The 22,730-nt window shown below is 40.6% G+C and overlaps 1 protein-coding gene across 1 annotated transcript in view; it reads right to left on the bottom strand.

The window, feature by feature from the left end:
* The window catches only part of LOC124856582 (voltage-dependent calcium channel subunit alpha-2/delta-1), a 128,328-nt gene that overhangs the window by 53,267 nt on the left and 52,331 nt on the right, over nt 1-22,730 (bottom strand). Inside the window, exons 4-6 of the mRNA XM_047347188.1 lie at nt 8,397-8,456; nt 6,599-6,634; nt 5,675-5,804 (exon numbers count right to left, since the gene is read on the bottom strand). Of these exons, the coding sequence (XP_047203144.1) occupies nt 5,675-5,804; nt 6,599-6,634; nt 8,397-8,456 (226 nt within the window). The remainder of the gene's footprint in view (nt 1-5,674; nt 5,805-6,598; nt 6,635-8,396; nt 8,457-22,730) is intronic.

Raw genomic sequence — 22,730 nt, 5'->3', positions numbered from 1 at the left:
TATTCAAATGAACAAATATAGCAATGTATTAAGTAACTTATTAATTCGGGGGATTTGTGTTGTCATTAGCCCTATACTGTAGGAACAGTAGTGGACAAAGCACTTGTTTAATTTTTTCAGTCAAAGTACAGATTCTACTGGCCAAATATTACTTCAGAAAATGTAAAGGTAGCTGTCAAATTCTTATTTAAGTTAAAGTACTGGAGTATGTGTTTTCAAAAATACTTAAATATTTAAAGTACTTTAAAATCTGAAAAGTTTTTCAACAATGCCTTTCAATTGAGTGGAAAATAATTCTGAAACTTTTGTGCTAAACTGGACAGATCAGTAACTCTAAATAATTACAATAATAATAATGCATTATTTTTACATAGTGCTTTTCTAGGTGCTCAAAGATGCTTTACAATTTTATGCATTATTCATTCACTCCTCAGTCACACTCTGTGATGAAAGTATGGCTGCCATTCTGCATCTACATTCCCTCCCGACCCGCACAATCACACAGTCACTGTGTATACTTATTAAGTGCACAAATTACAATTGGAACTACTACATAATTTCACTTTTCCACAATATTTTTAATTTTGAAATAAATTGTTCATGCCCAAGCAATAACTGCCTGGTAGCCGAAATTCACATTTCTTACAGATCAAACAGTGATTAGGAGAAGATTAATACCATTGTCAAGACACATGGGCAGGGTGTAGCAGTTCATGTATGAGCCGCAACAACAAGAAAATAACCTGCCTGCTGAGCAGTCGATACACGCAGAGCAGCCACAACTAATTTACTTAATTATTCTTTTTTCATTGACGTCAATCCTAAAATCTTGTCATAGCCTAAAAATAAACTTCCAAAGATAGGTCTTCACTAATACTGATTATATATATTGTTTTGTGTTCCTACAAACCCAAGTACACACCCAAATCAACAGCTTGGCACATTCTTGTGAGATCAGATTTTAATGCTGCACACGTGTTTGAAGCTTAGAGTACCTATCCATACTTACTACCAGCCAACAATAAAGAGCCTGGATTGCGGTCACAAAGATGTGTGAGGAATTAAAAGTTACAGCACATACAAATATATGCCAAAACAAGACTTGCAGTTTTTAGGAAACAGTCTACCGACATTTACCTACATCTACCAACTAACAATGTCCCTCATTTCTACCTGGGGTTTTCAGGTCAGCAGAAGGATTGCACATGTAACCTTGGAGCCAGCCGGTTCCCCAGCAGGCTGACATCCATGCTGTGGAAGTCGTTCCGTCCTGCTGTCCCTCTAAGTCAGTGCTGACGCACTTCATTCAGCTGCACACAAATAATTTCCTGATCTAAAGACAAACACATAAATCCGGTCTTGTGTAGACACAGAAAAAGTGTTCAAACTGGAGTTAAAAAGCAACACTGTGATTTGGTGGGTAAACCTTCCAGTAACCAGACTCATGTCACTAAAGCTCATTTAGAGGGTGTGTTGTGGTCATTATACGCTTACAACGAGCACTGAAGCCTCCAGCTCAAATAAAAAGATAACATCAAAACATAAATTAAAAAATAAAAAGATTTGTAGAAGAACAGAGAAGCCACAATACATGAGTATACATAGGCTATTGTACTTAGCTAACATATTCAACAATCCACCTTTACATCATTGACATTCAGCTTGATAAGTTCTAATGTCAGAGAGACTCTAGAGAATCCAATTATTCTGAACTACTTAAGGTAAATGTCAACACATGATGATGAAATTATAAGAAACTGACTTTTATTACATGCAGCCCACAAGTGCTTTAACAGTTTACACCAAAATATTCTGTATTGGTTTGCAGACTTTTTTTTTTTTGTTCATTCAAATATAAAAGTTTGTTAAAAAGATTTTAAGTACATCTGCAGAGAGGCAGACACAAAGAAGAAGAATATGAGACAGGATCAATGCACTGAATCACACTATTGAGAAAATGCCCAAATTCTCAAGTCAGTAATGTAATTATTTATTAACCATTTACTGCTCACAAATTGTAGACCTACAGTGTTTCCTGAAACTGCCGTAGGCGTAGCAACCAAATTTGATCAAAATCTGACAGTTATGCTGATTTTTTATATTATAATAGACATTATGCAACAAAACATATACTAATTCAAATGTTTGTTCAAAATCTTTCTTTCTTCTGTGATGATTTTCAGAATAATAAAATGTTGCAACTGTGTGTAGTTGCCATTAGATTTTATGAGCATTCCACATGAAATCTATGGTTGAAATATTTATTTGCGGCACCCAGGTTGATCGTTTTAAAAGGACCTCTACTCACATTCCTTGATTGTTGTGCAATTTGGAGGAACAGTACAGCAGTAAAAATGGGTTTCCTAGAGGTACAAAGTGTTAAGGATAATTGTAAGAATTGAGGTTTAAGATTTGTTCTCTCACACAACTCAAAATATAGTTCTTCTCTTCTCTCTTATTGAGAGCCAGAAGAATTCATGCTTCTGCTGAACTATGTAATCCCGCCTAACCTCCTTGCTGCCGCTTGCTCGCTCCGCAGCTGCTGAGGCCTGATTACTTGTTCGCTTTTCATCTTCCACTGCATCAGTCCCTATTTTTCACCTCTTTTATCAAAACCATCATCATTATTGGGCTTTTTGAAGACACTTCAGACACTCAGACAGAGATGCCTAGGAGGTCACACATCGAGTGAGAAAACAGCTAATTAATATGCTAACTCGCCACCGAGTGGTCAGGGGTATGAATTACAATCTGTCAAAATGACAGATGGCATTCAGATTTTTCAAGTCAAGTGCATAGATTCCAAATTGATTGATAGTTATGAAACAATGCAGTCAAGTTCAGTTTATTATTTTAATTGGTTAAAAAGTTGTCTATCTAAGGAAAGCCTTTATATTTGTTAATTAGATTTTCTGATTACAGCAAATAAAAACATGACATTTAGTTTACAATCACATCAGACCAAATAAAACATATATATACAGAAATGTGGGCTTAATGTTTTACACTTGCTTAAAGGAACTTATTTTCAAAAGGTACGTTAAGTCTGACAAAAAGCCTCATTGGAACACACTTTCTAAATTATTGAATATGACTGTATATGTATACAATTTTTATCAAATAGCAATACTTTACACAATAAGCTGTTTTTTTTTTAAATTAAATACATATTGTTTGATGGCTGAGTTAATAAACAGACACAAAATTACCAAAAATGCACAAATAGAGTAGGACAGAAAAACTGGATAGAAAACATGCTAGCATGACAGGGTGTGATCACATTTTGAGCTTTTTTGCTCCATGTTGTCATGTCTATCATGCCATCATGTCATTCACCAAATATATTCCCTAGCTTTATGTTTGAAGTGTTAGGGCTCTGTAGTATTAATAATCTATAAGGTTTCTCTCAAAAATGCAGTTCCACTTCCACTTCCTGGTATTCTGCACTGTTTAATAATCTAACAGAATCATTGAGCAGTACTGCTTTCATCTCTTCACTGTGCTCCACACCACTGATCAAACCCCAGAGGATGGGCAACGTAAATCATAGATCATTCTATAAGTCATCATTCGGTCATCATTATTTATCAAACAGTCCACAAGGTCCTAAAGAGTTTGGGAGAGCTGTTTCTCACAAATGATTTGAGGCAAGTTGGTATAAAAATCTTAAAAAGTGTGAAATTTGCTAAAAGCACACTTTTCTTAATCTGCTTCTAAATATTAAAACTGAACCTGTGCCATGGGTCATTGCTGTTACAAACAGACTGAAAACATTGACCTTTAAAAGGTGTTCTGACTAAACTGCCTGCTTGTAAAAATATGGACAAAGTCACTGGTTTTCAGCTCATTGCACATTTTTATAAGAAAGGCAAGGCTTCAAGCCTAACCCTTCTTCTGAACAGTGTGTGTTTGTGAGGGCCATTTCAGGTTGTAAATATAAATATGAATGTATTATTTAATATGAATACTTTAATATTTTATTAAATAATATTTTGGTCTGTTAAGGGTTGTCCTGTGAATACCAGCCCAATAAGGCGGTGGTATTAGGACAAAATTGACAGGGATGAGCCAAGCTCTGGCAATATTGAACAGCAAAACTCTGCACACACACAGAATGAATTCACACAATTTCTTAAAATACAAGAATTTATTAACAAAAATAAATCAACTAAAAGTCAAACATATTTCAATCAACAAACTCTTTACTATGCTAAAACAACCCAACTAAACTACCAAGCAGATTGAAAAAATAAGGAAGACTAATGGGTATGTACAATATAAACAAAAATGCATAAGTGTTGTGGCCGAGCTCCTGTGTTAAAAAAAATAAAAAAATCACCTTTTAAATAAAGTTTGTCTTAACTTAAACAAAAACAACACAAACACAGAACACACAAACTGAGCACATGTGCTGAACAGATAATCTGCTAGCACTAAGATGGCTGAGGTTCAACACAAACAAAACCGTCATACAACGAAAAATGTTTAGATTATTTCATTTTAAACTACTTCTCTCTGCCTATATCAAAACCTCTTACGTGAACCGTGCTGAGGAAGTTGTCCGGGGCGACGAAGTTGAAGAAAGCATCCACAGTGAACAAATGATTAATTTGCAGCTAACCTCCATAGCTGTGGGAAAGAGGGGGGCGGCTTGCTCTGCCGGCCGGCCAAACTGCACGTTACTGCTGTAACCACGGTGATTCGGTCCCGTTGTCCTTCCTTCAGTCCGGGACAAACTGCTCCACTCAGCGTTGTAGAGACAGGGTCTCTGCTGGGAACTCTCTATAACACAGTTTGCTTCTGTAGGTCTCAGAGAGAAAAGTCAAGCCATGCTTGTACCTTAATTACCCTTGTTCATGAATGAATACCGGATACACAACAGCAATTCATTCCTAAGTAACTTAGTGCATATGATCGCGGGATCATATGACACTCTTGGATCCAATTTGAAGAGTTATTTCTGTTTGCCTGCAAAGAGACACTAGTGCGCTGTGTCCCTCCGTCCAGTTCCGCTGGGGACCTGTGTGGAAGAGGTCAGTTTGTTGCAAAAGCAGGGTTTTTAATGCGGACAGTGACATCACGGGAAGTCCGCTGTTATACCGTTTCTGGCTGTGCTGGAAGTAGGTTAATGCGATTTATTTTGAAAGTTCCAGAAAAGTTCTTATCATGTTGTACCCATGGCTGTGGTCCCAACAACTTTTAAGAAATAATTCCAACTTTGCTCAATCAAATCCAAACAACATGAACCACTCATATTTTATGTTAAACAAGACATAGTTACAAAAATATATTTTTAATTATATCAGTAAAAGATGACAATGAAAGTGTAACCAGTTTCATTCATGATTAAAGCCTTTTCTTGAATATGAAAATGAGCATAAATACTTTGTATTTTATTATGCACTAAAAATTACAATATCAACACATCTGAGTTAGAGGATCCTCTTTTTACCAATGGCATATAATGGAGCAGGAGCCTCGAGAAGATTGCATTATGCTGTTTCACTTCTTTTAAAAACATTATTTAGCCAAGGGCAAATTTCCTGGAAGCACAATCTGTTGACAAGATTTTATACTGGTTTGGTGTGTCAGCTGTATCCATGGTTACCACTTAGGTTTGTGTGTGTGTATGTGTGTGTGTGTGTGTGTGTGTGTGTGTTTGTGTGTGACTTACAGCCATCATAGATGTCAGTGGGAATGTGGACAGCTGTATGGTTGTGATCAGTCAGCCGTTTGAATGAAGGGTCCTCTTTAAAGTCTGGTCGAATCCTGTATTTTCTCCCCTCTGTCTCATTTGCATCCAGCTGGGGAAAAAAAGAAAAATGAAGATGGATGCAGTAGTTTTGATCTCAGCTTTTAGTACATTTACCAGCCACCTTTATTAGCAGTTAGAAAAAGTAGGTTTATCTCAAAGCAAAGAAGCTGAAAGAAGTCCAGGAGTACATCTTCAGCAAATTCTATCTGACATAATTTTCTTACCACAGTAAATTTCATCCCTGTGGTGGCTGAATGAAAAATGATACAATATGGACTGATAAAAGATGGGTTGCCTATTCCTTTTATACCTTATCCCTCCAAAGGAGAGATAATGTATAAATGTACACTGTCTGTGTGTATACTCAACCTCCCAATTTACATAAAAAGGGAGCTGTAGAGAAAAGCAAAAAATGATGAGATATGAAAGAATGCATAGTAGAGAGAGGTGGGGATGGGTGGATAGTGTGAACACTTGCTTCCTAATAAAGCAACAGTGTAGCCAGCTCATACATCTCATCTGCCAATTAGAGGAGAAGCAGGGACCTCTTCACCTGAAAAAGGGTGGGAGGAAAGATGACTGAAAGGAGGCTTGCCTGGGAAGAAGAGCCCAAGAACTAGGAAAGGAAGAGGAGGGGGTTACTGTAAGCTAGGGGGGAATGATATAGAGTAAGGAAAAAATATGGTGAATAGTAGGAGAACAATAAGAGTTAGCATGGAAAAGCTGTTAAAAGAGATAAGGCCAAGTAGCAAAGCCATCTTCTTGTCCTATCTCCTAGCTGTAACTATGGACTTTAAGAAAAGGGAAGCAAATAGACAGAAAACAAAAAAGGAGCACACTTACATTGTCCTTTGCATTGTAGTAGGCAATTTCATCATCCTGTTAATAAAAAGACAAAAAAACAAACATTTACTACATTTTGAATGTTTTTTGAAAGTTGCACAAAAACTAATTTACTAATTAATGATTTACTTTTTGGGAAATGATTAAAAGCCAAAAGTCACAATATTTTGCAACTAGAAAACCTAAAGATCTTGAAAGTCACATTCAGGCCTTTCATTGCTTTTCAAAGCAGATACTTAATTGCCCTAACACAAAAAAGCCTTTTGAGTCTCAAATGTACACTTCCATTCATGGATGATGACCCAGCGTATGTGACAACAATGTCTGAAAATCTGTCACAGTAATCAGAAAAAGATAAATTCTAATGGGGATGTGTTTATTAGATTTGTGGAGACAGAAAAATAATAAACTGAGCAGTTTTGCTACAAAGATCATCTTTGTAACACATGTGGATGCGCTTTAGGGAAGTAAACACAGCACATCAACATTACGGATTATGAAGCAATTTAATTATTGGATTTAATGGAAAAACAACTCCAAACGTAGGAATGAGGACACAACACACTTTATGCGTTGACTATGACAGATTTTTCAAGCAGTTAGCAGGATGGCAATTGAGACCACTGAAGACATTATTTGTAAGCATAAAGTTTGTAAGGTAAGGGTATGATTTTTATGTATCCGCTCTTAGTAGAAAACAGCTGATGTCTGCAGATTAGATAACTCACTAAATGATGTCTTTAAATGGTCTCCCTACATGTTTACATACAATAATTAGCTGTAGCAGCAGAGAGCATTTTATTGCAGATGTCTAAGTATCTAAGTAGTTTAACTTATCTTCCATTGATGACATGGGCTGTAACATTAGCTAGAGTTTATGTGGTGTGACACATAATGTTTTTATATACTATCAAATTGCTGTAAAACCCTTAGGGGTAAACATAGACTGATTATGTGTAAAAAAGTGAAATGATATATCATAGGCTGTTATGGTGACAGTTGTTGCGTGAAACGGGATGCCTGCATCAGAGCAAAAATGTTGGTCAGAACCCTGGATTAAATGCCCTAGCAAATCTTCCTGTTATTAACTCGCATTTGAGCTGGAGATATCAGTACTTTATTCTGGATGGTCTTTGTGTTTTGGAATGATGCCATAGCATGGGGTTCCATGACTTCTGTGTCATGCTAGCCTTTTTCTGTCACGCTTTTTTTTCCTTTTACATATTTCTTAATTTTGGACATGGATATAATTATTATTTTATTTACAAAAGAATTCCTTTTATTCATTTTCTAACTGAATTTCTTGTTTCTTAACATGTTTGTTTACCTATTTTATGGCAATGATTACATTGGTCAATTAATGTTGCATGAATTATCTTCTAATAATCTTACATGTTTCTCTTTTTACATGTGCGTTTGTGCATGTGTATATCTTTCTGGTGACAGAGAGCACTAGAATCTTTTGTAGCACAAAACCTAAACACTGTGACAACAATATTTTCAGGCCATGGTTAAAACTGTCTGTGTCTGTCATTTGAATTAGGGGCCACAATGTCTCATACCAAGGTGCATAATGTGCAATAAAATATGATTATGCAATAAAGATGTGATTATGGCTCCATTTAGCAATGAAGCTGTGATCTCTATTTATGACAGACAACTGCAAAGAGATTACATCAGGCAAAGGTGTCAATGTAAACCAGATCTTAAGCATGACAATTCGTCTCTTTTTAAAAACCATTGTGTGTGTATGTTGTGTGTGCGTGTTCTGGTGTGTGCATTTTTCTCCTCCTTTTACCTCAAACTCGTCTTTCCACACATGCTCCTTCTGGAATACCTCTGCGGCTGTGGCCAGTTTCTAGGGGACAGAATTGGGAGAGGGCTTTAGATTAGAAACTGCCCAAAGGATGTTTCACAGCATCAATTTAATATTAGAAACTTATACAAACGACAGCCTTTTTGAAAGCATGACGGAGACAATCTGAGATACAGTCACTCACTTGGAGCACTGAAACCACAGAGCTTTCACAGTCCTAACACTTACTGCCCACTAAAGGCCACAGCTCAGAGCATCAGAACATCAGAATGAAAAGGCTGCTGCACCATAGGAAATGCGCATGTGTGTGTGCTTCTCTCTGTTACCTATTTAGGACCTTTTCTGGTATTCACTAACCTTTTGAAGACTGATAGGCCTTATGGAAGAACTAGTAGAGTAACAGGTAAGCGCCTGTCAGGCAAATTAGTGCTGCTTAAAAACAAAGGGATATAAGTTTAATTAAGCTAAGCTCTACCACTTATGCTTCCTGCGTGGATGGTGCCATGGCAAGTCCCTATTCCAATACCATCAACCTCCCACCCCTTACCCGGAAAGTCTTTTACAGATTTGACCACTTTATATAATGTGGTTTCAATGCGTGCCTCAATAGGTTGTCTCAAATTTTAGAAAAAGTATTAAAACAGGTTTTCATTGTATTTTGAGATATACAATAAAGGTTTCATAAATCTTAGCACGTGTTTTAAGAAACAAAATATCTGTTCAGGGTAGAATAATCCAGCTCCAATACCTTTACAAATATTTTTAGATTTTGATAGATGTTAGATTGTTAAAAAAAAAAAAAAAAAAAACTGTGATATATCCCTTTAATTTAGATTCAGAAAGGATGCCTCAAATAATAACTTTAGGGTCACTGTCCAACAGCAGTCTATAGCAAACTTTTCTAACAATGCTTACAGTGTGCACAGCACAGGAGAGCGCCTACACAACAACGGATATGCAAATTAGCAATAGAAAACTTGTTTACAGTGCTTGTGGCACCTCCTAAATCATGCCACCCTGGGAGTTGAGTCATATTCCCTAAATCCAGTGCTGCCACTGTCTGGTATGTCTCTCATATGCATAAAAACAGCTGGAATTTTACAAAGAGTGCTGCTGAAATACTAAAGTAAAATGCAAACAATGCAAACAATCAAAAACTAAATACACTACTCTAAGGACATTTACAGTTAAGTCACCATGACTTTGCAGTATTATATAATTGTGTGTTCTGATATATAAACATATTGTGACCATGAATTTGTCATTAGGACAACTTTACATCTCTCTTAGAACCATTTGAGTGAAGAGGCTATGGAGCTAAATTGGGACCATAAAGTTTATTCAAACGAAAAAAATTTGAACCTGAAAAATAAAAGTTTCTTCAAACGAAAAAAATTTGAACCTGAAAAATAGAAGTTTATTCAAAAGAAACATTTTTGAACCTGAAAAATTATTTTGAACATGCCCCAAATAAATGTGAAAACTGGAAAAAAGTTTTGCAACTGAAAAAAAAAAAAAAACAGATGTGAAACTGGAAAAAAAAAAAAAACGTTTAAAACTACTTTTCTGATTCAAGTTTTTTTTTTTCCAACACAGATTTTTTTTTCGGCCTCAAACTTCTGGCCCTGTTTTGGCATGGGGGGTGGGGCCTCAGATCACGGGGTGCGGAATCATGACTGACAGCTCAACACAGCGGCTGAACAACATATTCCCAGCTGTTGCATTCAGGGACTGTGGGAACTAGAATTATCTGTAATACATCATTGATATTCTATATATATGTGATTGGTTTTGAAAGATAACATGCTTCTCCGATAGAAGCAGCTTATGTGAATGCACGACGCACATCTCAGAGGAGAAAATATGATCTTGAACGATTTGCACAACATTTTAAGTCCGTGTTGGAGATTTCCCATGCTCTCAACATAAAGCAAAAGAACCGCTAGACTAAGCGGCGGGAATGAAACCAGATGCAGGAAATCCCCTGAAAAGTGGTTTTGAACTTTTTTTTTTCCAGTTTCACATTTTTTTGGGGGTGGTTCAAAATAATTTTTCAGGTTCAAATGTTTTTCTTTTGAACAAACTTTTATTTTTCAGGTTCAAATGTTTTTCTTTTGAACAAATGGCCCCAATTTAGTTCCATAAGAGGCTCCATCCTCAAAAAGTAAGCAATAAAAATGTTCTACATTCAACATCCTAATGCTTAGATAGTACTTAGTTTCAGCACTGTACAATACTAAAAATTCATAAAATATGCAGTAATTTTGGTGAATGTCTCGATGCTGATGTGATTTGTGACAAAACATTTTTTTTTGCTAAACAGTGGTAATGTCTTTCTGCTTTGCAACAATTGCAAATATAGACTCAGGATAGTAAGTAGTCCACCAATTAACTGGAAAAAAATATAATTATTGATTTTCTCCTTTTTTATTGAAAAAGCTGCAATGAAACAAGTTAGAGTCAGTTTACACATCAACAATCCATTGGATGGATTATTTTCCTGTTTCTGGTAACTTGTCTACATTACAAAGATTTAATTACAATCTCAGTTCACACGGTGAAAGCTGGGACAAGAAGATGGTGTAATTCTCTCACCATGCCACTAGTTGGCGGTTTGATTTTTAAAGTTAGTAAGTCAAAGTCATGCACAAATACTTGTGCATGACTTTGAAAATTAGCACTTTGATGGAGGACCGTTGTTAGATTAAAAAGAGTCAACAGCACAACTAAATACTCTGCAATCTGCCATTGTTATTGTTGATAACTTCATCTTTTGTGGGTTTTTAGCTGGTCAGCGGCTACTATGTTGTGCGCATGTGCATTAATTTCTACTGATTTCAGTCATAATGAACATAAGCCAGAGCTCTCTGTGAAAAAGACAGAATTTTTCCTGTCTACAGAACAATGGAAACACTCTGGAACTCAATTTCAAAATGTGCCATTTTCAGAGAAAACATGTGCCATTGTACAAACGAACAGTAGAAATGCAACAAAATTTTACCATTTTCACCAGAAAACATTGTCGTGAAAACAGCACATTTGCTACTGTTTCTTATTGACTATATCAGAACATATCAATGCTCTCCTGAAATATTATCTGCTACATTAAACAAAAACAAAGTAAACACACAAATGACTCTTATTGATATCCTAAATGCCTGGTACTTATATGATTAGCTAACGTTTTTACAGTCCAAGGAAATGGATTTGTGATACTGAAATTGCATCCAGTGATAGTAAAATTTAAATAAATTTGGGATATATTGTGTCATTTTAGTGTGGGAGGTTTCATGGCTAAATTGGACCAGCCTGGTAGCCAGTCTTCATTGATTGCACATTGCACCAGTAAGAGCAGAGTGTGAAGGTTCAATTAGCAGGGTAAGAGCACAGTTTTGCTCAAAATATTGAAATGCACACAACATTATGGGTGACATACCAGAGTTCAAAAGAGGACAAATTGTTGGTGCAGGTCTTGCTGGCGCATCTGTTACAAAGACAGCAAGTCTTTGTGATGTATCAAGAGCCACGGTATCCAGGGTAATGTCAGCATACCACCAAGAAGGACGAACCACATCCAACAGGATTAACTGTGGACGCAAGAGGAAGCTGTCTGAAAGGGATGTTCGAGTGCTAACCCGGATTGTATCCAAAAAACATAAAACCACGGCTGCCCAAATCACGGCAGAATTAAATGTGCACCTCAACTCTCCTGTTTCCACCAGAACTATCCGTCGGGAGCTCCGCAGGGTCAATATACACGGCCGGGCTGCTATAGCCAAACCTTTGGTCACTCATGCCAATGCCAAACGTTGGTTTCAATGGTGCAAGGAGCGCAAATCTTGGGTTGTGGACAATGTGAAACATGTGTTGTTCTCTGACGAGTCCAACGTTACTGTTTTCCCCACATCCGGGAGAGTTATGGTGTGGAGAAGCCCCAAAGAAGCGTACCACCCAGACCGTTGCATGCCCAGAGTGAAGCATGGGGGTGGATCAGTGATGGTTTGGGCTGCCATATCATGGCATTCCCTTGGCCCAATACTTGTGCTAGATGGGCGGGTCACTGCCAAGGACTACCGAACCATTCTTGAGGACCATGTGCATCCAATGGTTCAAACATTGTATCCTGAAGGTGGTGCTGTGTATCAGGATGACAATGCACCAATACACACTGCAAGACTGGTGAAAGATTGGTTTGATGAACATGAAAGTGAAGTTGAACATCTCCCATGGCCTCCACAGTCACCAGATCTAAATATTATTGAGCCACTTTGGGGTGTTTTGGAGGAGCGAGTCAGGAAACGTTTTCCTCCACCAGTATCACGTAGTGACCTGGCCACTATCCTGGAAGAAGAATGTCTTAAAATCCCGCTGACCACTGTGCAGGACTTGTATATGTCATTCCCAAGACGAATTGACGCTGTATTGGCCGCAAAAGGATGCCCTACACCATACTGATAAATTATTGTGGTTTAAAACCAGGTGTTTCAGTTTCATTGTCCAACCCCTGTACATGTCTATGTGCATCTATGATCATGAATCTGCTGCTGGCAGGAGTTTCATTTTGATCAACAGTGCCATCTCTTTGGCCTCCAGTTCTGGGCTCTGTTCCAGACCTTTCGGCTGCTAAATATACAGACTAATCCAGTGATAAACAAACATACCCACTCTGGAGACGACACAAAGTAGTGATGGTGAAATTATTGTGGATGATATATTCTATGTGCAAAGATTTTAGATTCTCTCCACTGATTTTTCAGGTGATAATTTTCTGCTGTCTGTCTAAACATTTAAAATTGGTTGATGATATGCCCCTCTGGGATATGTAGCTTTATACCCTTTAAGCAATTGAACATTAATATGTAAAGAAAACATAGGAGGACCTGTGCAAATCTGCACGCATACACAGAGTCCCCAAGAGAGCAGACTGACTGGCTTGTTAAAAATGCATGACAGAGCCTTGACGAGGGTCTTCTTCCCTCTGGGGGATACAGGGGAGGTAAAATTAGGTGTGTGAGGAAAAATACCTAACTTTCCCTCCATTTTTCTCAATTCCTGTATCACCATTTCTACCCATACAAACATGAAAAAACTGTAGGCTTAAAACGTCTGAGTGTCCAAACTGGTGAAAACACAATCTCTCTAAACTAGCATAACATTTCATTGCAGAGCTACTGCTACTTGCTGTTTACACCAATTGATTAGATGTCAGTTGAAAATGCACTTCAGTGTTTTGCTTAATGGGAGTGCATTACAGCTTCTGTAGCATGTTTGATGTAACTTCTCATTACACTCTCTTTCAATTTTTGTGAAAAGTCTACACAATAATGAGTCCACTCGTTCCAAAGATGATTCCTTTTTTCAGCCTCATAAGGTGGTATTCTGGATCATACAATCATACAAGGATCCTGGACATTTGGTCTGTGGCAGTAGGGAAGCGAAGATGTTTAAGGAACGAGGTGTGAAAACAGGTATCACAGGGAGGAATAAATCTGAAATAATAAAGGAATTGTTACAGAAAGGATTGGTGAGCAATATTTTCATCCATGCTAAACATAGAAGGAACCTAAAGAATAAGGAACCAAGAACAGTGAGTAGTTGACAGCACTGATGCTGTAATGTATTGCAAGACCATTAGGCTGCTACCGCAGAACCCAGAGATCAACATTTATGTATAAGTATTGGATAGGTTAAAACCCCACAGAGAGATATTGCTTCAAGACTCTTGCAAGTCTTATTGTCATGCCGCCAGGGCAGCCCACCAGCACCAGCCCACCATGCATTTAGTGAGAAAGCAGTGCACGGCTTAAAGGATAGATAGGGAAGATGAGACAAGCTCTGCTAAACCTCACTGAGCATCTCAGGCTCCCTGTGTGCGGGTGTGTGTACGCGTGTGTGTGTGTGTGTGTGTGGGGGGGGGGTCTCCACATGCCTAAAATCAATGGCCAATTAGAAGCACACCGCCCCACTCCCAGACAACAAAGCGATGCTCACAAAGGTCTAAAAGATCGTTAACACCCACACTCATATCTTTCTGTTTCTGATTCCAGGTTGTCCAATCCAGCATGTCGTTATTCGTGAATGCTGTTGGGAGGCAGTGTGAGAAAACCTTTTAAAAAGGCAATTAAAAGAAAGAGAGAAAACATCACCACCAAGTTATGATCACAATATCATTAAAGAGCTTCCTATAAAACATACAAATCCAAGGCAATGGTAATGGGGTTATGAAAACAAATAATGGAACAATAAGAGGATTGTCCGATAATGCATCAATTTGTGTTGCAGGAAAATGAAATACATATCTGATCTGTGTGAGAAGGATTAACTGTAGAAACAAAACAGAGAAGTAAGTAACAACACCATTAATTAAAAAAGTAACAGCATTTAATGAAAAGGAGATAAAAAATAATTAGCACGATAATAACAGATAGTTTAAAAGATGGATTTCAACTAACAAAATGGGACTAAACTAAAGCAAAACTGTATAAGTTTAGTTTTGAAATCTTGCTTGAGGGTGATGTATCTAAAGGAAAATAGCTGTCATTGTCATTCTTTTTGTAATAGATCTGACCCACATACAGAAGAACACTCCGGAGAAACAGAATAGGTAAAATGATGTTTTATTGTGCCACAAATAATCAGGAACGTGAACGGACGAATCTTCAACTGTACGGTAAGAGGAGAAGAGAACTGGTGAAAACAGGGAACTAAATGAAACTGAGCGAACGACAAGTAATAATGATAATCAAGTGAACGGCTTACTATGTAGCTGCGGTCAGGTCGCCAGGGGTAGAGGGATTCGGGATCCAGGTTGTCGCAGCAGAGTTTGTTCAGATGATTTCTTGGGTGCTGTTTGTGTGAACTTGGAGATATCTGGAGTAAGTTCGTTGTGCAGATACTTGCGTTGGGAGGGTGGACAGGGTACGCCTTGGTCCAGGAGACGGAGGAAGCAGGAAACTGCCACCTTGGTCCAGATGGGAAAAGTAGTTGGAAAACAAAGTCCTGAGAACGTAGATAATCTTGATCATCCAGAAACTTCCGGACACAAAGTCAGTGTTCAGTGATATAAATCCAAGGCTCAGGTTGTCAGCCACAGAAGGCAAACACTCTGGCATCGAAGTGCTGGTATCCTCCTGCTTAAGTACTCCTCCATGCAGTCAGCAGAATAAGTCGCACCTGTCACTCAGCACACCTGAGAACCCCAGCACCATCTGAAACACTGAGACAATGTTGCAAACACAATATACACACACACAACCCAGATCCCGACAGTCATATATATTTTATCTATATTTTACCCTAGGAGCAGAGCAATAGAAAATATGGAAAGAGAGCATTGATCCAAAGAGAGGTAGGTAATACGTATTTTAAGAGAAAGATGCTAAGCCACAGAGGCTGAGTTGAGATTTCTGCAGCTGTTGGAACCCAGGGGAGAACCCTGCTGTTACACATGGCTTCTCTCCAAGGGCATCAAATTATCTGATGGGAATAGTAAATCTACAGCTGCTCGTACTAGTACTCGTCGTCTTCCACTTATCCGGGACCGGGTCGCGGGGACAGCAGACTCAGCAGAGACACCCAGACGTCCCTCTCCCCAGACACCTCCTCCAGCTACTCCGGGGGGAGCCCAAGGCATTCCCAGGCCAGCTGAGAGACATAGTCCATCCAGCGTGTCCTGGGCCGTCCCCTGGGCCTCCTCCCAGTGGGACATGCCTGGAACACCTCCCAAGGAAGGTGTCCAAGAGGCATCCGGTATAGATGCCCGAGACGCCTCAACTGGCTCCTCTTGATGTGGAGGAGCAGCGGCTCTACTCCGAGCCCCTCCCGGAGGGCTGAGCTCCTCACCCTATCTCTAAGGGAGTGCCCGGCTACCCTACAGAGGAAGCTCATTTCAGCCGCTTGTATATGGGATCTCGTTCTTTCGGTCATGACCCCAAGTTTATGGCCATAGGTGAGGGTACGAACGTAGACCGACCGCTAAATTGAGAGCTTCACTTTTTAGCTCAGCTCTCTCTTCACCACAACAGACCGGCACAGCGCCCCCATTACTGCGCACCGATCCGTCTGTCGATCTCCCGCTCCATTCTTCCCTCACTCTCTAACAAGACCCCGAGATACTTGAACTCCTCCACTTGACGCAGGAACTCCCCTCCAACCTGAAGAGGACAAGCCACCCTTTTCCGGTTGAGTACCATGGCCTCTGACTTGGAGGAGCTGATCCTCATCCCAGCCGCTTCACACTCGGCAACGAACCGCCCCAGCGCATGCTGTAGGTCTTGGCTAGAGGGGGCCAGCAGGACTACGTCATCTGCAAAAAGAAGAGACGAAATCCATTGGTCCCCAAACCAGACCCCCTCCGGCCCTTGGATGCGTCTGGAAATCGTGTCCATAAAAGTTATGAACAGGACCAGTGACAAAGGGCAGCCCTGCCAGAGTACAACATGCTCCGGGAACAGGTCCGGCTTAGTGTCCAACTTAGAGTATTCCATACTCCTGGAGCAACCCCCACAGAGCATCACGAGGGACACAGTCGAATGTTTTCTCCAGGTCCACAAAACACATGTGGACCGGTTAGGCAAACTCTCATGAACCCTCAAGTACCCTGTAGAGGGTATAGAGCTTGTCCAGTGTTCCACGGCCGGGACAAAAACCACACTGCTCCTCCTGAAGCCGAGGTTCGACTATCGGCCAGGCTCTCCTCTCCAATACCCTGGCGTAGGCCTTACCAGGGAGGCTGAGGAGTGTGATCTCCCTGTAGTTGGCACACACCCTCCGGTCACCCTTCTCATGAAGAGGAACCACCACCTCAGTCTGCCAGTCCAGAGGTATTGTCCCTGACCGCCACGCAATGTTGAAGAGGCATGTCAACCATGACAGCCCACAACATCCAGAGATTTGAGGTACTCAGAGCGGATCTCATTCACCTCCGAAGCCCTGCCACCACAGAGCTTTTTAACCACCTCGGTGACTTCATCCTGGTGATGAAAGAGTCCAACCCCGAGTCCCCAGTCTCTGTTTCCACCATGGAATGCGTGATGGGAGGATTGAGGAGATCCTCGAAGTACTCCTTCCACCGCCCGATAATGTCCTAAGTCGAGGTCAGCAGCCTTCCACCCCCACTATAAACAGTGTTGGTGAAGCACTGCTTCCCTCTCCTGAGGCGCTGGATGGTTGCCAGAATTGCGTCGAGGCCAACCAGTCGTCCTTCTCCGTGGCCTGACCGAACTCCTCCCAGGCCCGAGTTTTTGCCTCTGCCACAGCCCGGGCCGTGGCATGCTTGGCCTCACGGTACCCGTCAGCCGCCTCAGGAGTCCCACAAGCCAGCCACAGCCAATAGGACTCCTTCTTTAGCTTGACAGCATCCCTTACTGCTGGTCTCCACCACCGGGTTCTTGGATTGCCACCGCGACAGGCACCGCAGACGGGCAGCAGCATCGACAATAGATGCGGAGAACATCTTCCACTCGGATTCTATGTCTCCAACATCCCCCGGAATCTGGTCAAAGCACTCCCGGAGGTGGGAGTTGAATACATCCCTGGCCGAGGGCTCTGCCAGATGTTCCCAGCAGACCCTTACTATGCGTCTGGCCTGCCAAGGCTTTCTCCTCCTCCAGTGGATCCAATTCACCACCAGGTGGTGATCAGTGGACAGCTCAGCCCCTCTCTTCACCCAAGTGTCCAAAACATGCTGCCGAAGGTCTGAAGATACGACAACAAAGTCGATCATCGACCTTCTGCCTTGGGTGTCCTGGTGCCAAGTGCACTTATGGACACCCTTATGTTTGAACATGGTGTTCATTATGGACAATCCGTGACTAGCACAGAAGTCCAATCACAAAGCACCACTCAGATTCAGATCGGGGAGACCATTCCTCCCAATCACGCCTCTCCAGGTGTCACTGTCGTTACCACGTGGGCGTTGAAGTCCCCCAGCAGAATAATGGAGTCCCCGGGAGGGGCACTATCCAGCACCCCCGACAAGGACACCAAGAAGGCTGGGTACTCTGCACTACTGCTTGGCCCGTAGGCCGAAACGACAGTCAGAGACCTATCCCTAATACGAAGGCGCAGGGATGCGACCCTCTCATCCATTGAGGTAAACCCCAACACGAGACGGCTGAGCTGGGGGGCAACAAGCAAACCCACCCAGCCCTCCACCTCTCCCCGTGGGCCACTCCAGAGTAGAAGAGAGTCCAGCCTCTCGAGGAGATGGGTTCCAGAGCCCACACTGTGCATGGAGGTGAGCCCGACTATTTCTAGTCGATATCTCTTGACCTCCCGCACAAGCTCAGGCTCCTTCCCCCCCAGTGAGGTGACATTCTACGTCCCTAGAGCCAGCTTAAGCATCCGGGGATCGGGGTGCTGAGGTCTCCACCTTCATCCGCCACCCAATCCTCTTTGCACCGGTCCCTCATGGTTCCCCCTGCAGGTGGTGGGCCCACTGGGGAATGGCCTTGCATCTCTCGTTTAGGCTTGGCCCGGCCGGGTCCCACGAGGAGCAACCTGGCCAGCAGGTGCTCTCCGGCGAGTCCCGACCCCAGGCCTGGCTCCAGGGTGGGACCCCGGCTCTGCCGTACCAGGCAACATCATGTGCCTCAATGTACTAGTCCTCATGAAGGATTCTTGAACCGCTCTTTGTCTGACCCGTCACCTAGAGCCTGTTTGCCATGAGAGACCCTACCAGGGGCATTTAAGCCCCAGACAACGTAGCCTCTAGGATCATTCGAGGACTCAAACCCCTCCAACACGTTAAGGTGGCAGTTTAAGGAGGGGCGGTTGTTCAAGGACGGGATCTACAGCTGCCTCATATGAAATGTACTTATTTCTAGCAACTCATACATGCATCCCTTACATGCATGCGTGAGTTCCTTTCATGTCCACAGCGTTTTGGGAAGTATATAACCTTATTACATTTGGAAATATTTTTGTTTCTTTAGAGCCAGATATGCACAACCCAATCTTGATTAAGCCGAAAAGAAAATCTATGGATGAATGTAAGTATAATATTAACAACTCTGAAACAATGACAGAAACATGTGATAAACATAAAATGTAAAAAAAAAAAAAGACTAATCGGGTTATATATGAATATTCTACCGATTCTTCAAACATATCACATTGGGAACAGTTCACCCAAAAACTGATGGGTCCTAATTAAAACCAATAAGCTACTTTGTTTTTAAAGAGTGCATTCAGCTGGCACAAAAACAACAAAGTGGATGACATTACATATATGCAATTTAGCAAAAACAACAAGAAAAAAGAAGACACAAGGAATCTCTTTCATCTAATAATATAGATGGAAAGTCCCAGCTACCAGTTTTTTACCCAGAAAGCACAAATGTTTGTCCAGTGACATACACCACCTAATGACACAACAATTTGCTATAAATTTATTCTTACTGCTCTGTCAATTTTATACAGTTAAAAAGCTGGTTAAAGTGGGTTTTGACTTTGGACCCAGATCCTGTAGCAATGTTTTAGTGAAAAATACAATTCTGTTTTGCTACTGCCCAAATATCAGATTCCTTCTCTTTAAATTGGCTTTCCTTAATGGGATTTGAGGATAAGCTTAAGTATTACAGCAATAATTGTTAAGGCAGAGACATATCCAAATAGCACTGTAAACAGCATATGTCACAAAAACAGAAACACGGTCAAAACTCTTAGGAGAGGGAACAGAAAAACACAATATAATCAGAGCAACTGATATATTTTGCAACCGGAGCAGAAATATTCTAGAAAAAAGAAAACAATGTTTTTATGTATTCTTTTTTGCTTTGAACAAACACCTCTGTGATATGGACATAACTTGGTGACCTGCTGGTTGGAAACAAAAAATCTGACCGTTTTCTACTGGGTTCCACTAAAAACAACACTGTCTGGTGTGAAATTTGTTACTTGGGAAAGAAGGCTAAAAGTTAAATAATTTAAAGAAACTAAAGTGTTTAAAATAAAGTTAGAGGAAACACAAAAGGTGTAAGAAGTTTCTAGAAATAAGACTATATTCTATGGAGGATGGTTAACTTCAACCCATGTGGCCACACCTTCAGTTAGATCTCAGCAGATAACAGGAAGATGACTGTAATACAGCAAATTTCATCTATGCTCCTTTTGAAGAGTTCAACTCCTGTAACAGGACATACTGGATTACAAAATTTAGGAAATCTTTTTGAACACCTCAACATTAACTAAGGGTCTAATAACTGCAGGATAGCGACACATAGACTGCATTTAGTTGCAAACTCCACTGGGCTAATAGTACCAATTTTCACTTAACCTTAAACACTATTTTAAGATGCTGAGAAGTTACCATGTCAACTCTGTAATCTTTTTTGAAATTATAGAGCCATGCTGTTTAACTGTAGATCTGCATCAAATACCGGTTTCTGACATGCAGTGCAATTTCGCCTCTGCTCCTGATATAAACATTAATTACTGATAATAAATGCCTCTTAAGGCTTCTGTCTATATACAGTAAATTAATGATTTAACAATGTAACACATAACAGCAAATCAGAGCTTTCAATCTCTTAAATATTAAGCTGGATAATGATGTAAATTATTTTGATATTAGATTGTAGCAAAACAAAAAATATTTTTTATAATATGATGCACATTGCATTTGTATGTCTGCAAAAGCAGAAAAAAGACAAAAAAAAAATAGTGAGCTATTCCATTTAATTGAATAAAAAAGATATTGGATTCTGAGAAGATGAAAGGATTTTTCCAGATGTATAACCATGGCAACAATGTGTTTTTTTTACAACAGGATACAGCTGATTAATTCAAATACAATTTAATTCAAAAATACTTTGTTACATTCAATGTTGTTGTAGGTCATATTATGCAGGTTTCTTCAAAGAGCCAGATGTTCTGTAGCAGTCTTACAGCAGATCTAAAGAAGCCTTTGAGTGAAGACACTCTATTGTTGAACAACAGTCTCATGAAGACGGTGGTCAGGGTTTTCCAAAATGTTCTTAATTTTATGAAGAATCTTTCTTTGCACAATCATCTCCAGAGGTTCTAGAGGAGTCCCCAGAACAGAGCCAGCCTTCTGTATTAGCCTGAGCTTTTTTAAGTCCCTGGCTCTGATGCTGCTACCCCAGCAGATGACGGCAGAAGAGATCACACTCTCCACAACCAACCTATTGAAGTTATGCAGCATGTTTCTGCAAAACAAAATAATCCAAGCTTCCCCAAAGAATACAGTCTCTTCTATCCCTTCTTGTAGATGGCTTCACAGTGGCATCTCCAGTCCAGTCTGTTGTCCCTGTGAACACCAAGGTATTTATAATCCTCCACCACCTCCACTTCTTCTACATTGATGTAAATAGTGTTTGACCTATTTCTGCTTATCTTAAAATCTACTATCATCTCCTTTGTTTTATTTACTTTCAAGATGAGATCAATTTTCTACACCATGCCACAAAGTGGTCCACCAGCTTCCTGTACTCTTCTTGTCCATCTCTGATACATCCTAAAACTGCAGAGTCCTCTGAGCATTTCTGTAGATGACAGGACTCTGTTTCGTACTGGAAGTACTGGAAGTGAAAAGAAATGGTGAGAGTACAGTCCCCTGTGGTGCTCCTGTGCTGCTACCTGGTTAGACACACAACCCTTCAGTCTCACAAACCTCAGTCTGTTTGTCAGGTATTCTTTGATCCAGCTGATTGTTGAGGCCTCCACCTGGGTCTTCTGGAGTTTCAAGTTGAATTGTGTTAATTGCACTGGGGAAATCAAAGAACATGATCCTCACAGTGCTGCTGGTTTTCTCCAGATGACAATGGGTTTGTTGAAGCAGGTGTATGATGGCATCTTCAACTTCAACTCTACAGCAAACTGAAGGGGATCCGGATAGCTTATTGTTTGCTTACTCAGGTGGGCCAATATTAGTCTCTGTTGGACCTTTATGATGTGGGATGTCAGGGCAATAGGTCTATAGTCATTGAGGACTGATGGGTGAGTTTTCTTTGGTACCAGAACAAGTAGGTCTTCAACAACACTGTGATCTTCCCCTGGGTCACGCTACGGATGAAGAGGGGCTGGAAAACCCAACAGAGCTGCTCTGCACAGACCATCAGGACTCTGGGGCTGACACCATCTGGACCTTCAGCTTTTTTCTGGTTGAGTCTCTCCAGATGCCTCTTCATCTGACTTCTAGCCACACACAAGTGGAAGGGGAAGGCAGAAGGGTCCATGTCTGAGTTGAAAGATATAACATTTGAGGAGTGACGGGGAAGCTTTGGATGTCTGTTTGGCTGTGGGCAGGAGAGAAGGATACTAAACCTGTTCCTGAATTGAACCTGTTTAAGAATT

The sequence above is a fragment of the Girardinichthys multiradiatus genome, chromosome 2, assembly GCF_021462225.1.
Source record: "Girardinichthys multiradiatus isolate DD_20200921_A chromosome 2, DD_fGirMul_XY1, whole genome shotgun sequence".
Taxonomy (NCBI): Eukaryota; Metazoa; Chordata; class Actinopteri; order Cyprinodontiformes; family Goodeidae; genus Girardinichthys; species Girardinichthys multiradiatus.
The sequence above is the reverse complement of the archived record's forward strand: the minus strand, read 5'-3'. Positions and strand labels throughout refer to the sequence as shown.